The sequence below is a fragment of the Magnolia sinica genome, chromosome 15, assembly GCF_029962835.1.
Source record: "Magnolia sinica isolate HGM2019 chromosome 15, MsV1, whole genome shotgun sequence".
In the NCBI taxonomy this organism is placed as follows: domain Eukaryota; kingdom Viridiplantae; phylum Streptophyta; class Magnoliopsida; order Magnoliales; family Magnoliaceae; genus Magnolia; species Magnolia sinica.
Window position 1 is genome coordinate 60,716,412 of NC_080587.1, and position 16,832 is coordinate 60,733,243.

At 40.9% G+C, this 16,832-nt stretch overlaps 1 protein-coding gene across 3 annotated transcripts in view; it reads left to right on the forward strand.

Annotated features, from left to right (window-relative positions):
• LOC131226679 (chromatin structure-remodeling complex protein SYD-like) overlaps window positions 1-15,907 on the forward strand; it is a 51,733-nt gene extending 35,826 nt beyond the window's left edge. For all 3 annotated transcript variants that reach the window (XM_058222308.1, XM_058222307.1, XM_058222309.1), the window contains 8 exons: window positions 610-779; window positions 914-992; window positions 1,421-1,495; window positions 9,415-9,512; window positions 10,130-10,237; window positions 10,590-10,647; window positions 11,100-11,309; window positions 11,778-15,907. In XM_058222308.1, coding sequence (XP_058078291.1) covers window positions 610-779; window positions 914-992; window positions 1,421-1,495; window positions 9,415-9,512; window positions 10,130-10,237; window positions 10,590-10,647; window positions 11,100-11,309; window positions 11,778-15,221 — 4,242 coding nt within the window. In that variant the 3' untranslated portion in view covers window positions 15,222-15,907. The remainder of the gene's footprint in view (window positions 1-609; window positions 780-913; window positions 993-1,420; window positions 1,496-9,414; window positions 9,513-10,129; window positions 10,238-10,589; window positions 10,648-11,099; window positions 11,310-11,777) is intronic.
• Window positions 15,908-16,832: the final 925 nt, after the last annotated feature.

The window sequence follows — 16,832 nt, forward strand, 5'->3', positions numbered from 1 at the left end:
ATAAGCTTCTAACCAACATCTCCAGTCCAAATTGCCCCTCAATCCCTAACATCTACCCTAGCCCTCGTAAAAAGCTCCAGAGCTTCCCTATTAATGGTCTGGAAACAACGATGATTTCGTTCCTCCCATAGCTCCCAAAAACCTGCCAAAAGAGTCACCCTCCACCATCCTTTGCCTTTCTTGCCAACGCCCCCTCCCCACCAAGTCACCAACATCTAACCCTTATCCTAACTAATTGGGCTCAGCCACATCAATCCTGTCCCGCCATTCCACTCTATCAGGGACCACATCCTCAATGAAACCATAGGTCATCAAATCTTTTCTTACTACCTCCAACTGCATTCTTTTGGGCCTTTGCCTTTCCCTTTTAGAGCTTTCAACTTGAACCATGCAATGGTAATTAGTTGCTGTAAGATCATTTAAATATGACAATATAAATCTGATGAGTCTTTGTTAGAGCTAGCCAAGGTCAAAAGGCTCGTTAGAGATGCTCTTCTTGTTTGCAGAAGTCTCTATATCTCATTTGTTATTCTTGTTGAATCAAGCTAAGTGACCATTTTCAATGCTTTGAAGAATCAGCTAGGTTGATCTGGGATGATTATGCTGCAGGTGCTTCTCTTCTCCACAATGACTAGACTGCTCGATATTATGGAGGAATATCTTACCTGGAAATGTTACAAGTACCTTCGTTTGGATGGAAATACTCCAGGAAATGAACGTGGTGCCCTTATCGAAGAATTCAATCGGCCAGATTCTCCTACTTTTATTTTTCTGATCAGGTAAATTTGTGCATTTTCTGTCCTGTTGCTTCCACACAATGAAAGAAAATTGAGGAACCTATTTCATTTGTCTGGTTGACAGACACTGGGTGTAATATAAAATGTTGTACTATATTATCTGCATGTGATGGTAGTATTCGGGCTGGCGGTGTTGGAGTGAATCTACAATCTGCTGATACAGTCATCATATTTGACCCCGATTGGAATCCACAGGTAATTTAAAAAATAGTTTCCCTTTTGGGTTCTAATTCTGCATGACTTGTTGTACCCTTGTTCTCATGGAGATATGGCAGAGATGTCCTAATTTGGAACACTTGTCTATCGGCCCTAAGCATATATTGGGCGTGGCGCAAAAAATCAGTCAGATGATCTTAACCTCTCGATTCGAGGTATAAAGCAGTAAGCTCTCATTTTCTCGGCCCTGTTTGGTCAAGCACTTTGTATTTTATGATCTTCCTGATTTTTTAGGTCATGGCCATATGTGGTGGGGTCTACCATAGAAGTCTACAGATCATGCTCCACTTGTCCTATTGGGACTCGTGCAGTCTAATGCTTGCAATTGGCAACCCTCGTGTTTGTGAGTCAGTTTGCATGCATTTTGAGTTCATTATTAATCTTGTTTCTTCTGGGTGCTTATTCAGGTGGATCTGCAAGCGCAAGCGAGGGTTCACAGGATTGGTCAAAAGAAGGATGTGCTTGTTCTTCGATTAGAAACGGTGGATTTTATACTCTCTTACTTAAATTACTTGTCCCCTATACATGCTTCCACAGCAATTTTTTTTTTTTTTTCCCCTCAGCTATGTTTCTTTTAACCATGCCTAGCAATTTTTCCTCATATTGCATGCTAGAAATCTTCATTGCTTGCATATTTCTTTTCTATGCACAGTACATCGACTAGTGCAGTATGGGGCATGTTGGTATGTGATTGGTGTTTGGTAAACATGTATAATTGGGCTCCATGCTATTGTTGTGTACTCAGCAGTCTCATCTTGCACCTCATATGCTCTACACATCACTAGTCTCCTTTTTTGGGTAGTGTCCAATAGTTATTCTAAGGTGCAGAAATAAAGCCTTTGGGTAATCATTATCAGTGTGTCCCTGCTCTTTTATGCATCCAACTACCTGAACATGACCTTTTGTTTTTGTTGGTGCTTCGTGCTAAGTGGTCTGCCTTCACTGCCTCTCATGGCCCTACCTGTGGTTGCTCGTCCTTTGGGGTGTGCATTTAATAGTTGGGTGGTGGTCAATGCTTGGTGGGACCAGGTTGGCATGCATAGAGGTGTCTAATTGACCCTTGACACGGCCAGTTACAAGAGCTTGGGTAAAAGAGGCAGGGTGATGTCTGGTGGGCAGCCGATCATACAGCTTTTGCATATCTACCACTTAAAAGGCAACCCTAAATTTTTGGACTAGGCATGATGATGAACTGATGATCCATGGCCATCTTAACAGCCCATGGATGCCCTTTGCCCTTCAGATATTTTCAGTTATTTTATTATTTGATTGTATTAAATCTATCTTTTGCTTGTTATTGGCTTTGATTTCTCTACTCTTTTTTTTGTGGAAATTATGTGTTATTTTAGGATGTGCCATTTTTTTATGCACAAATTTATAGGAACATGTTCATAAGATGAGTGTAGCTGAAATGAGGATGTTGAGATGGATGAGTGGCAAGACAGAAAGAATTAGAAATGAATGCATTCAAGGGAGAGTTGCACCTATGGGTAATAAGATGAGGGTAAGTAGTCTTAAATGGTTTGGTCATGTCATGTCTAACGGCGATCAAGAACTGCACCGGTTAGAAGTCGTGAGTTGGTATAAGTTGAAGGCTCTAAAAGGACAAGGGGAAGGCCCAAAAGGACGTGGGTGGAGGTAATAAGAAAATATTTGACGACCTATGGTCTAACTGGATTTATCGCCCTTGATAGAGTGGAATAGCAAAAAAGGATTCAAGTAGCTAAGTTGACCCCAATTAGTTGGGATAAGGCTTAGATAATGATGAAATTGATCCACGACAAACCAAATCTTGGACATGCTTGCATTGCCCATTGGATTTCTTCCTCCCGGATGAGGAATTCTGATGTCGTGAGTGAGGTATGACATAAAAATAACGGTAGGCATATGGTCCTCACCATTACTATAGGCGTAATGACTGTTGTTGGGGGGTATAATGGCCATTACACTCTTGTAATGGTAAAAATAAATAAATTCTGCAAACAAAAAAACAGAAGAAAAAATATGGAAAGAATCCCAAATATATTAGAGGTTCTAAATATATTTCTAAATATGTATTCTTTTTTGTTTTTGAACATGTTTATGATTGTGTACAAATCCACCTTTTTGTAACAATGCTGTCTCGGCTTGTCTAATGATTTTATGAACTTGATAGAGGCTTATATTAACTGCAAATTTCCTAAAATTAATTTCTCAAATATTTAATATCAATGATAAGATTATACTAGCATGAATGTAACTAATAATGAGATAATTAATTATTTATATTTATATAACCATGGAAAAATTGACAAAAGACTCAAATTGTAAGAGATTAGTCATAAAATAATGTCACTCAAAGGCTCAAAGCCCAATGGACAAACATATATACAAAAATATTACAAATTTACAATTTATACACAACAATTGTATTTGTGTCACCACTCTAGTCAATCACCACCGGAATAAAAATCTTGTTGCCTGTGGCTAGTCGACCTCCATGTCCTCGTCATCATCAGGTTGCAGTTGTGGTCCCTATGGAATAGGTGCTGCATAACAATAATAACCAAATCCAAAGAGAAATATCATGTCAATAAAACCCAGTGATGAATAATCACGATCCTCATTAGGCATCTGTTGTGTTAACCTTGAGTAAAAATATCCACTAGTGTAGGAGGAAGACCTATATCCATAATCAAAGTCACCAAGCCCACCGCTATAGCTGTGCCTGTATTGCAGCTGCCCTTGGTACCTGTATTTTACTCATACTCGTACTGTTAAGAGTGAGACTACAATGACTGATAACTCAGCTTTGGATCCGGATATGTGTCGCCCCCATATCGACCTACTGCAAATGGACTTGATCGATGGCTAGGAATAGCCCAACATAATAGTGCCTCTACTGGTTCCATACAATGTTTTAAATATCAATGATATCAGCCGATATATCCCACGATATATCTTGTATCCCACCTTTGCGATATGAAACGCACAAGTAGTGCTGAGATATCCCACATGTTCGATCCAGTGAGCATTTTCAATTTCCGATCCCTTTTTTGTTGTTGAAATTATGTTGAATCAATGTCAAATGGTTACAAATCCATTGGTTCTTAATATTTTGCATCGAAAATCATGGAGTTTTGATTTCGATTTCCACTGGTTCTTCATGTTCTCCATATTTTTCTTTTCGAAAATTTCCTTCAACCAGTTGTCAATTGAGACTAATTTTGAAGTATTTAGGAGTATTTGATTAAATGATCATCACATATACTCTAATTTCAAAATTTGAGTGTAGGTGGTCAGATTTGGAAAAAAAAAAGGGAAAATTCAAAATTTCCCCAATTTCTTCCAAATTGTATGCAATGTTGCACTCCAAACATGAAATCAAGCATGTATGAGGGCTAATCTACTGATTAGTGAACTCCTTGCCAATTTTTGAAAAATAAAAACCATTTTTTATTTAAAAATTAATAAAAATTATTAAATTTTTTTTTTCGAAATTTTCCTTTAACTAGTCGTCAATTGAGACTAATTTCGAAGTATTTAGGAGTGTTTGATGAAATAATCATCTCATACACTCTAAATATTATGCATTCAATTTGAATATAGTTGCATTAGTTTAGTCAGACAACGCATAACTTATGACCTTATACAAAGGAAATCTATTAGGTGCACTTCTTTTTTGAGATGTTATGATACAATCCCTGAAGTTTCATTGAAAATTCAACCATTTTCCCAATTTTCCCCCATGTTTCCCAAAAAGTGCAATAAATTACTCGGTATAAATGATATTTTCCGCGTGATAACCGATACGCATCTCTAGCCCAAGGATGCCATACATAACACAATACCGATCGTAAGTAGTTTGTTGTCCTGGATCTCACATTGCTCCATGTCCTCCAGTCAGTGTTCGAAGTATCGGTATCGCTATAAGTTTCGTTGGTCAAGGATACAAAAACAATATCAATATCGTCGATACTACCGTTGATAACTGGAAATGCGGGGAAACATGGGGAAAACGGTGGAATTTTCAGTGAAACTTCATAAGATGTTAAAATGTACATATTTTCATATTTGGAAGTAAAAAATTACAAAAAGAATGCATACATTACAAGTTTCCATTTAATGGGGCCTTAAAAGCATGTGTTATTGTAAGAAATTAGTCCAACCATCCCCTTTAACCTATTTAATCATCCAACCTTCCATCCAAACGACCATCGATATTGCAAAATATTAACAACACATGATATTTCACCGAGAAATCATCAATAATTGGAAAGGAAACGAAAGATTGTGGTCTCAATATCGTGCATGTTGCGATATCGATAATATCGAGATATTATCAATATTATCAATGACAATTTGAACACTAGATGCAACCATGTGCCCATGAAAAAAATTGAAATAATTTCTTTTATAATAAATAAAATTTTGATGATATCAATACGTTAGCGATATTATTGAAATATCGTCGATATACTTATGATACAAGCATTACCTAGAATTTACAGTCCAAAATATTGGCGATACATGGGTGATATTGATGCATTGGCAATACAAGCGACACCTAGAATTTACATAGTTGAAAATATTGGCGATTACATTAGCGGTATTGATGCATTGGTGATACTTAGCAATACATTGCTATTACCAGGAATTTCTGATACTACCAGCGTTATCGGTATCGCTACCTGTGTTATCGGTATCGCTGAGCTGGAGATAAAAATAATATCAGAGGTATTTCGAGAATCTCGGAGATAATTTGAACACTGCCTCCAGTGCCACTAGTACCAACCTCCCCATGATGCTCTCCCCTGGCTGTTTTTTTTTTTTTTATTATTATTATTATTTTTATTTACACGCACTCACTCCCCACTCACACCCACACACTCACACCACAATGGATTTTCACCACAATGGGTACTCGAACCCATGACCTCTTGTTGAAAATTTTGTGAGTCTACCACTGAGGCATGAGTAAGGACCCCCTTGGTTGTATTGTGACTTAGTATGTTTATAAGTTTAGCCTCGTTTACCCAGTTGATCCTCATTAACATCGTGATCTGTAGTTGACTGTACCATTGTGTTGTGCAAGGTGTTCTGTATTGGTAATGGTGGTTGTAATGGTCACTACCATTATCGATACAGGGGCTGTAAGGGCCGATATGACCTTGTATCTGTTGACTTTTTTTTTTCCTCGAAAAATATTCATAAATTTCAGAAAAATGTAAATATTCTAAATATGCATTCATTTTTATTTTTATTTTTTTTGAACATGTTTATAGTAGTGTAATGGTCTACTTTTTGGTAAGAATGTTGTATTGGGTTGTCTGATGAATTTATGAACTTGGCAACTTGGGATTGATTGCAGATCTTCTATATTTAATTTTTAACTACATAATATCGATGACAAATTTATTAGAAAGAATGTAATACGAAAACATCTCATATTTGCATGTTTTACTATTATTTACAATATTGGTGTATTACGTGGAGCCTCATGTACAATTCTTTAGGGCCTTGTACATGGGGCCCACCTTGATGTATGCATTGTATATCCATGCCAATCCATTTGTTTTTCCAACTCATTTTAGGGCATGGTCCAAAAATGAGGCAGATCCAAATCTCATGTGGACGACTAGTGGATGAGGCCCTGAACGTGGGCCCATCTCGATGTATGTGTTGTATCCATGCCGTCCATATGTTTTAGCATGAGCCCCTAAATTTTAGGGCATGAGCCCCTAAATTTTAGGGCATGACCCAAACGCTATTTGATGGTGCTCTGTGGGCCCACCATGATGTATACATTTTATCCATGATAGCTCATTTTATGGCATGAGCCCAAAAATGAGGCATATTCAAATCTTAGGTGGACCATATGATAGAGGCAATAATGATTTTTCTTTTTTTTTTGAAGAGCTATGAATGGAATTTTATTAAAAAGCGGACCAACAATAGCCAGCCGAAAAAAAAACATACATGAGATTAAAGGAAACAAAATAGACCGAGCTACAATCATGTCAATATGCATAAGATCCACGGCCCATTCAAAGACGTCTTTCTTAATCTTCCAAAGCCTCTCCTCCCACACTTTGTGGGAATTGTCAAAACATTGAGCGTTATGTTCTCCCCATATATTCCGTAGACATGCAAGCAAGCACAACCTCCAAATGGATAGTCCTTTAATAGATGCACTCCCTACCACGCCCATAATAGTTGCGGCACCGACTGGGGGTCACACTATTTCACATTGAATAATCCCCATGTCTAGACCAAAATCTGGCTAGAATATGGGTAGTGGTGATTGAATGTCCACCATTAAAAGCTTCCCAGGGTCCATTATTATGTTTATTCACCATCCAACCTGTTGATTTGTCACACATACCTAGATGAAGGGAAAACACCAATATCAACTTGATCCAAAACTTGTGACCCCAAAGAAGTTTTTAATGGTGGGCATTCAATCACCATTGTTTCATGTGGTGTGGTCCACTTGAGATTTGGATTTGGCTCTTTTGCACTCATGCCATAAAAGGATTTGGCAAAATGGATGGACGGCTTGGTTAAAATGCATACATCATGGTGGGGCCCACAACGCACCGTCTACTAGTAGTTGCTACTAGCAACGTCAGTAGGCAATCCACATGTGGGTGAGCCTTGACTATGTGGCCCAGCCCTATGTATGTTTTTTATATCCATGACGTCCATCTGTTTTGCCAGTTCATTTTAGGGCACAATCCAAAAAATGAAGCGGATGCAAATCTCAAGTGGGCCACGCCATAGGAAAAAGCGGTCATTGAATGCCCACCAGTAAAGGTTTTTAGGGCCCAACATAATGTTTATTTGCCAACCAACCTGTTGATAAGGTCACACATACCTGGATTAAAGGGAAAACACAAATAACAGCTTGATCCAAAGCTTTGTGGCCACAAGAAGTTTTTAACGGTGGAAATTCAATCCCTACTGTGTGGTCCACTTGAGATTTGGATTTGCTTCATTTTATGGACCATGTCCAAGGTGTTCCGTAATGGTAACGATGGCCGTAACGGCCACCACCGTTACCTTTACGATACAGGGCATAACGGCTATTACGGCCCTGTAACGACCGTTATGGTCTCTCTTTTTTATTTTTTTATTTATTGAAAAAACCCCTAAAAAACCTGTATCTGCCCCGTAATAGAACCATATATAAGTATTCCAGCCATTTACAATCAATATTAAAAATTAAAAATTAAAAAAAAAAAAAAACTTTTTAAGGTTTTTTCTTGATAGTCACCATTCATTTTTATTTTTATTTTTAAGCCAAAAATAAAAAATACAAAAAAATTTACAAAATCAGATTAAAATGACTAATCTAAGGCATGAATTTGCACATCCATTCATCCTACATTCATTCTTGAAGGGTTTTTTTTTTTTTTTTTTGAAAAATTTGGATATTTACTTCTTTTTTCTATTTTTTCTCAAAACAGCCCAAGGAACTTTGGTTTATTCAAGCTGCCTAATTCGAGCATTTTAATTGGCAAAGAGTACACTCCAAGACAATAAATGGAAAAAACAAGTGGAAAAGGAGGCCATTTGCACTGATTTTAAAGAAAAAATAGCCATCTTTTGACCATAGCGGCCATTACAAGTGTGTTTTCTATGGGGTGCTCGTTACGGCCCCGAATAATGTAACAGGCACCACCGATACAGTTATATAATGGTCGCTAAGCAACCGATTTGGGACACTTGGTCGTGAGCCTTAGCAGAAGTACAGTTTGGTGATGCTTTCAAGTCTATACATGTGGGGCTCATGGTTTGGTGATCCAGACTGTTGATCTGATGGACACTGTCGAATTGGAAGCTGCTAAAAAAGCTCCCAAATTGGAAGCTCTTTACCTTTGTTTAGTGGTCTACAAGTGGATGGTTAAGAAAAGAATACAACAATCAAATGGTTAGGATCTTCCAGTAGGAGATTTTTGGGGCATCCTCCATACACAATGAGGGCCACCAGATCAACAGTTTGGTCTCTAGACATGGATCCCTGGGTGCCACATGTTGAAAGCATCAGCAAGCTATATGTGGGGGCTCAGGACCCTATAATTTCTCCTTCCAAATTGTGTTGCTCTTGTATCCCATTAGATTTATATCCCATTAGATGTATATTAGCCTTATCCATCACTGTAAATCCTGGTTAAATATTAGCCCAAACTGAGTTGTCTTGCTTTCAATAGAAAATGAAATAGTTCGCCCACTCTTACCCATGCATGTCTGAATGAATGAAATACTTTTTCCAACTGAATTCCATGTCTTCTCTACAGCTGCATTTGAACTGTAGAAATGAACTACTGGATCTGAATCTTTTCTTGTGTTAAGATGATATCTAAGAGTACAAAGTCTTTGTTTGCTAAATCATTTTACATTTACTGATTGCTGTAATCAGGTGTGCTCTGTGGAGGAACAAATTAGGGCTTCATCTGAGCAAAAACTGGGACTTGCTAACCAGAGCATTACTGCTGGCTTTTTCGACAACAATACTAGGTAGATTGGGATTTGAAGGTTCTACCACAAGGATTCTACTCCCTCAACATGTTCCCAAGCGGCACGTGCATGCCTGATCTGTGTTTTTGCTTGGTGGGCCTGCCACTATGCGCCATGACCCAAAACATTAGGCTGGTCAGGGTGTCAGGTGGGCGGCACATGTATGAGGAAACTGGATGCTAAAAAAAAATTGACAATGGTTCACATTTGATGTGCGTTTCTGTCCCACCTAATGTCTGGCTTGATTTCAAGCTGGAGCATGTGCACGGTCAGCTCAACTACTCATACTATCACCAATACTTTCAACTTGGTATTTTTAGAAAGCTTGGCATTTTCAAAATATCACCGAAAGACTGATAACATAACAAATAATGTCTTGACGTTTTCTTGATAATTACACAATAAAATTCACATATCCCATATTTACCGTTTACATATATTTTGTATTGATTTTTATTTTATGTGAGATTATCTATCCCCAAAAAACCCACAAAATTTGAAATATCTTGAGGCTTGTATAGAAATTGTTGAGAATGAGATTTGTCACTACCAAGCCGATGAATGATCTTGACTTTATGATTTCCGCTCAAAAGATCTCTACTGTATTACTATTGCAGTCCGGAAGATCGAAGGGAATATTTGGAGTCTCTCCTTAGGGAGTGTAAGAAAGAAGAAGCTGCCCATGTTTTAGATGATGATGCTCTGAATGAACTCATAGCCCGCAGGTAGGTCTGATTTTAGGAATTCAATTATCTTTTACAGTTTGAGTTTGTTTCTTACTGACACCCAGATCCATAGCTCAACTGGCAGACTGAGTGGAGATACCTCGTTTCAACACTTGAGGTCATGGTATCGATCCCTACTGGGGGTGGCTAACATGGAGTGTGTGTACTGACATGGGTGTGTACTAACAAGCTAACGCAAAAAAATAAAAAATAAAAGAAAAAAAAGAAAAAGTAAAAAAGTTTGTTTCTTACTGACGTGTTCTTGTAGTTACTGTATTTTTATGCAAGATATGGTTGTAATTATCTATCATGCTCTCCTTTTTATTTCCTCATGTTTATTTTTTGCTTGCAGCGGTTCGGAGATTGACATTTTTGAATCGATTGACAAACAAAGGCATGCAGAAGAGATGGTCTGTGTTTTGGTCCTATACATGGAGCTATGATGAGCCCAAACACACCTCTACATTCAGTTACAGGTGCCAACCTTGCACATGATCAGGGTATCGTAACCGTGCGTCAGGTGGATCCCACCATGTAAATGACCTTGTCCAAAACTCATGCTGGTCAGCTTATCCAAGTGGTATACGCATGGACCGAAATGGTGGACATTTTAAAAAACAATTGCAGTGGCCACATCTAACAGACATGCGTGCCGTACCTGATCAGAAGGCCATCTTGATTTCTGAGCCAGGTCATCTTGACAGCAGGAGCCACCTGATGCACGGCATGAATATCCCATACATCTGCTAGGTTTGGAAAATGTATGTGGGCTTATTAATAGAACTCTTTATACATGTGTTTTTTTCTGCCAGTTCTGGTTTTCTGCTATTCTAATAGAGGACTCATATTACCAAAATTCCAGGAAGTGTGGCAAAAGCTACTTGTGCGAAGCAACAATTGCTCAGAGCCACTACAGCCTGTGCCTCCTCGTCTTGTGACAGACGACGACTTGAAGGCATTCTATCAAGCTATGCAGATAGATGAAGCATCCAATGCCATGGTAAAACGGAAAAGCAACTCCTTTGGGGGGATTGATACCCAACGATATGGATGGGGTAAACGAGCTAGAGAGGTTTGTCACTGAACTCTTATAGCAATGGAAGTGGTTTGCATGATGGGGCAGCTTTACATGAAATATACTGTCCAGTTGTGCATTAACTTGGCCCTATCAGTAGTACGTAATTACCCATCTTTTGGTGGTCCAGATTGTTTGTATAGTGGGTCTCAAGGCAGGCAGGATATACCCAGAAATCTTCCCCAGCCAGTGATCGTTACTCTCTCATTGGTTCTGGGACTATTGTTTGTAGTTGTCCATTTTCATCAGATTGCTATGATAATCTGTGAGGGGAGATATTAAGGCATGCTCCATCCCTTGATGGACATCTGATTGATGGCTTGGGACACTGAAAGTTGGGCCCCACTTGTACCATTGCTGGATCAAACAAAACATTAAAGAAAAGGAAAAGGAAATCCTTCCTGAGTATCTCATGATATCTAGTGTTGCCATTGAAGGTCTTTTTACTTTTTTCTTTCCCTGTAGGTACACTCATATGGATATCAATTGACAAAAGAAGAATTTAAAAAGCTTTGTAGAGTTGATTCTCCTGAATCCCCCAAAGCGAAGGATGATACTAGGGATTCATGTATGGGTAAAGAGGCTGATGGGTCAAACGTGGGAGATACAGAAGTGCAACAGCTGCCATCAACAGATTATCCACCATCCAAAGAGTTGCTGCCAGTTGCATGTGCAGAGCCTTTGCCTCTATCCATATGGCTGCCACTACCATCATCGATAGAGTCATCATCGCAATTGAAAGAGCTGACACAATCTGTCAGGGAGCCACAACAGCCATCCAAAGAGCCAGAACTGCCATCCAAGGAACCACCACAGCCGACCGAGGTACCGCCCTCATCAAAAGAACCACCACAGCCATCTATGGAGGCACCATCCCCATCCAAAAGGTCATTACCATGCTTATCCAAAGGGCCATCACCACCATCCAAAGATGTGCAGCTTGCATGCAATGACGCAACTCCAGTGAAATGGTGGCAGGCCATGCCAAAAAGAGCAACAAGGGATGTCTCTCCACCCCCTATGATTGTTCCGGTGCCATCAAAAGAACCACCACAGCCATCTTTGGAGGCACCACTCCCATCCAAAAGGTCATTACCATGCTTATCCAAAGGGCCATCACCACCATCCAAAGATGTGCAGCTTGCATGCAATGACGCAACTCCACCAGTGAAATGGTGGCAGGCCATGCCAAAAAGAGCAACGAAGGATGTCTCTCCACCCCCTATGATTGTTCCGGTGCTATCAAAAGAACCAGCACAGCCATCTTTGGTGGCACCACTCCCATCCAAAAGGTCATTACCATGCTTATTCAAAGGGCCATCACCACCATCCAAAGATGTGCAACTTGTATGCAATGAAGCAACTCCACCAGTGAAATGGTGGCAGGTCATGCCAAAAAGAGCAGCGAAGGATGTCTCTCCACCCCCTATGATTGTTCCGGTGCCATTTGAAAGTGTTGGCACATCAGCAATGGAACCTCAAATACAAGAATTTCCTGTTTATAGTATGGTCCCTATCCCAGATGCTTCCCTTTACTTACAAGGATTGAGTGGAAACCCACAACATCAGTTAGCGGTAGCAACTGCCCCCGGTTCACTAGCAACTCCAGTTCCTGCCATGCCCTCACAAGTCATAGACCAAAGCCAAAAGACTCAAACTGCACAAGGAAAACCTCGACGACGGGCAATGAAACGGAAACCCAATGCAGCTGCTGTTGGTCCTGAAGCTAATTCCATTCCAAGTCTTCCAGTTTTGGGTTTTGCCCAAGACAGGGGAACATTGCTTGGGTCATCAGGAATACATGTGCATGCATTTACTCAGAATGAAGCCAACCCACAACATCAGTTAGCGGTAGCAACTGCCCCCAGTTCACTAGCAAATCTGGTTCCTGCCATGCCCTCACAAGTCATAGAACAAAGCCAAAAGACTCAAACTGCACAAGGAAAACCTCGACGACGGGCAACGAAACAGAAACCCAATGCAGCTGCTGTTGGTCCTGAAGCTAATTCCATTCCAAGTCTTCCAGTTTTGAGTTTTGCCCAAGACAGGGGAACATTGCTTGGGTCATCAGGAATACATGTGCATGCGTTTACTCAGAATGAAGCCGACCCACAACATCAGTTAGCGGTAGCAACTGCCCCCGGTTCACTAGCAACTCTGGTTCCTGCCATGCCCTCACAAGTCATAGAGCAATGCCAAAAGACTCAAACTGCACAAGGAAAACCTCGACAACGGGCAACAAAACGGAAACCCAATGCAGCTGCTGTTGGTCCTGAAGCTAATTCCATTCCAAGTCTTCCAGTTTTGAGTTTTGCCCAAGACAGGGGAACATTGCTTGGGTCATCCGGAATACATGTGCATGCGTTTAGTCAGAATGAAGCCAACCCACAACATCAGTTAGCGGTAGCAACTGCCCCTGGTTCACTAGCAACTCTGGTTCCTGCCATGCCCTCACAAGTCATAGAACAAAGCCAAAAGACTCAAACTGCACAAGGAAAACCTCGACGACGGGCAACGAAACAGAAACCCAATGCAGCTGCTGTTGGTCCTGAAGCTAATTCCATTCCAAGTCTTCCAGTTTTGGGTTTTGCCCAAGACAGGGGAACATTGCCTGGGTCATCAGGAATACATGTGCATGCGTTTACTCATAATGAAGCCAACCCACAACATCAGTTAACCATAGCAACTGCCCCCGGTTCACTAGCAACTCTGGTTCCTGCCATGCCCTCACAAGTCATAGAACAAAGCCAAAAGACTCAAACTGCACAAGGAAAACCTCGACGACGGGCAACGAAACGGAAACCCAATGCAGCTGCTGTTGGTCCTGAAGCTAATTCCTTTCCAAGTCTTCCAGTTTTGGGTTTTGCCCAAGACGGGGGAACATTGCTTGGGTCATCAGGAATACATGTGCATGCGTTTACTCAGAATGAAGCCAACCCACAACATCAGTTAGTGGTAGCAACTGCCCCCGGTTCACTAGCAACTCTGGTTCCTGCCATGACCTCACAAGTCATAGAACAAAGCCACAAGACTCAAACTGCACAAGGAAAACCTCGACGACGGGCAACGAAACGGAAACCCAATGCAGCTGCTGTTGGTCCTGAAGCTAATTCCTTTCCAAGTCTTCCAGTTTTGGGTTTTGCCCAAGACAGGGGAACATCGCTTGGGTCATCAGGAATACATGTGCATGCGTTTACTCAGAATGAAGCCAATCCAATTTCCAGTCTCCAAAAGGCTGTTGATTTAGTTCCAGGCCAAGCTCAGAATCTGTCCGTTGCGCAAGAGAAATATGGGAGTACATCACCTTTGCTGGAAAAAAGGGAACATGAAACAGGAGGTCGAGGTTCTGTTACTACAACTGCTTCTTCTGAGATCACAGCTGCACCAAGCACCAATCCTACATACATGATAGATTTGAAGAATGAGAATACTGCAAATATTGGTTCGATGCAAGCTGGGAATGAGCACTGGGTCAGCCAATCTCCCACTGTTACTGCTCCATTGGCACAAGATTTGATGGAGAGGACCCTTCGAGTGGGCCCTGCCGACATGACACCCGACCAGAAGCAGAAACCAGCTGAAAAGCCCGAGTACTCTTCCATCCAAAGCACTCGGAAAGCAGTTGGCTTTGATGCCTCGATGTCTGATACGGCTACACAAATGGAACTTCACAGGGTCAAACCTGTTGAAGTTGCCACTCCCCAAGACAATCCGCATCTCAGCCATGCACTAGATAAGAGCTCCATCGATGTAAAGAGAGTAGTATCGGTTGCAGCTCTGGTGCCTGAAATGAAGTCATCTGCAGGAAAAGGCAAGAGCAATGTACCTGCCGTTGCAAGACGAGTGTCCAAAAGGAAAGCTTCAGTTTCAAATAATTCAGGACCTGCTTTCAAAACGGGTCAGGGCTGACAGGCAAAAACTACCAGGCCAGCAGCAGGCATGGGTCATGTTTTCATGGTGGGCTTGAAGGAGCAAGAAAGGAACAATGGTAATCAACCACCTAACTGCTACGCCTGACTTGGGAGAGAAAAGGCCTGAAATTCTGCACCCTGATGTAATATCTGGCCAGGAGCCAGATGCAACTGAGAAGTCTGTACAGTTGATCCAAAGCAATAGAGAACCAGATGTGTCAACAACAGGAGAGAATGCTGCCAGTTTAGTGGGCAAAAGCTATCCATCTGTTGAAAATGCTACACTTGGGCAGCAAAAGTCTCTCTCTGAAACACCAGTCGCAGTCCCTTCCATCAATGGTGGATCTATCATGTGATCTGATGTCTTTACATGCTTGTTATACCTCTGTACAGTTTCTCTCTGTACATGTTTGTAGGTATGGCATGTGCAATGCCTGTGAAGAGATGGATGGGGTATGGTTGATGTTTATACCCTTTGACTCTACGTGATGTATCTCAGCCTAATACCAGTAACAAAACACATGGGGTTGGGCTTTGCATGTAGTCTGATCAATTATCTGGGTGTGCTGGTCTCAAGTCATTTTAGCCTGTGCTGCCGAGCCCGACCAGACTTTATAGTTGTGTTAAATCCTACAACTATGCTATTCCAATCCTTGGTTAGGCAATCCATCCATCTTGAATGTAGACCCTGGGTTTTGTTCTTCAAAAATGTCTAATTCTTTTTACATATGTTAACCACTTGATCAATGGATGGATTTGGAATATTCGAGTGAGAAATAGGGATTTTACCAATTTTCCAGCCGAGCCGGGTCCTGCCTGAGCCAGCAAATTTTGTCACGCATGGGCTTGGTCCTGCTATGCTCTGCCCATGTTGGGCTTGGGCCAAGCTTGGGCCTTGGGTCTTTTAGTGTTGAGAGGGCCTGGGTATAGCCGCCCATGGCTACCCTTGGTTCTGGCCAAAATTCATATTGATTTAACGTTCCTAATCTTTGATTGATAAGCATTTATTAAATTAGATCACTGACTGTTTTCTGTTCATTAACTATTCACCGGTCAGCCAGTTAAAAGTCAAATCAGCAAGTATTTCTGCACGGGGAAGCTGATCTGCCACATTCAATAATCAAATTCCGTTGATTAGATCGATGACCTCTCTCTCTCTGGGTGGCTCTCTCGTAGGACACTGTCGTCATCTGATGTTTGACCTATCAGATCAACCAGACATTGGACATTTATTAATTGTTGGTTTTGGTTACCTAACGTGAGTGGCTGTGTTTATGGTTATGGTTGAATTCATGCACATACTTATTGTGGTATGTACATTCATGGAAATTATGATATTAATGTCCTGATCCTTGATTAAAGGCTCCGAGACGACCATGCATATTTGCATATTGAGCTATTGCAAGTTAGAAAGCAGAAATTCGAACAAAAATGCGTCAATCTAAAATTTTAAAGAGACGAAAAAAAGGAATCTCTTGAGAGAACTTCTCGAACAATTACCATGGGTAACAAGATTCACCGACGTCAACATGGCATGATCACAAATGAGCTCAAGGCAAACGCCTCAAGATGAGAATTCCCCGTCTATCCAAGGGGGTCCCGAGGGAGA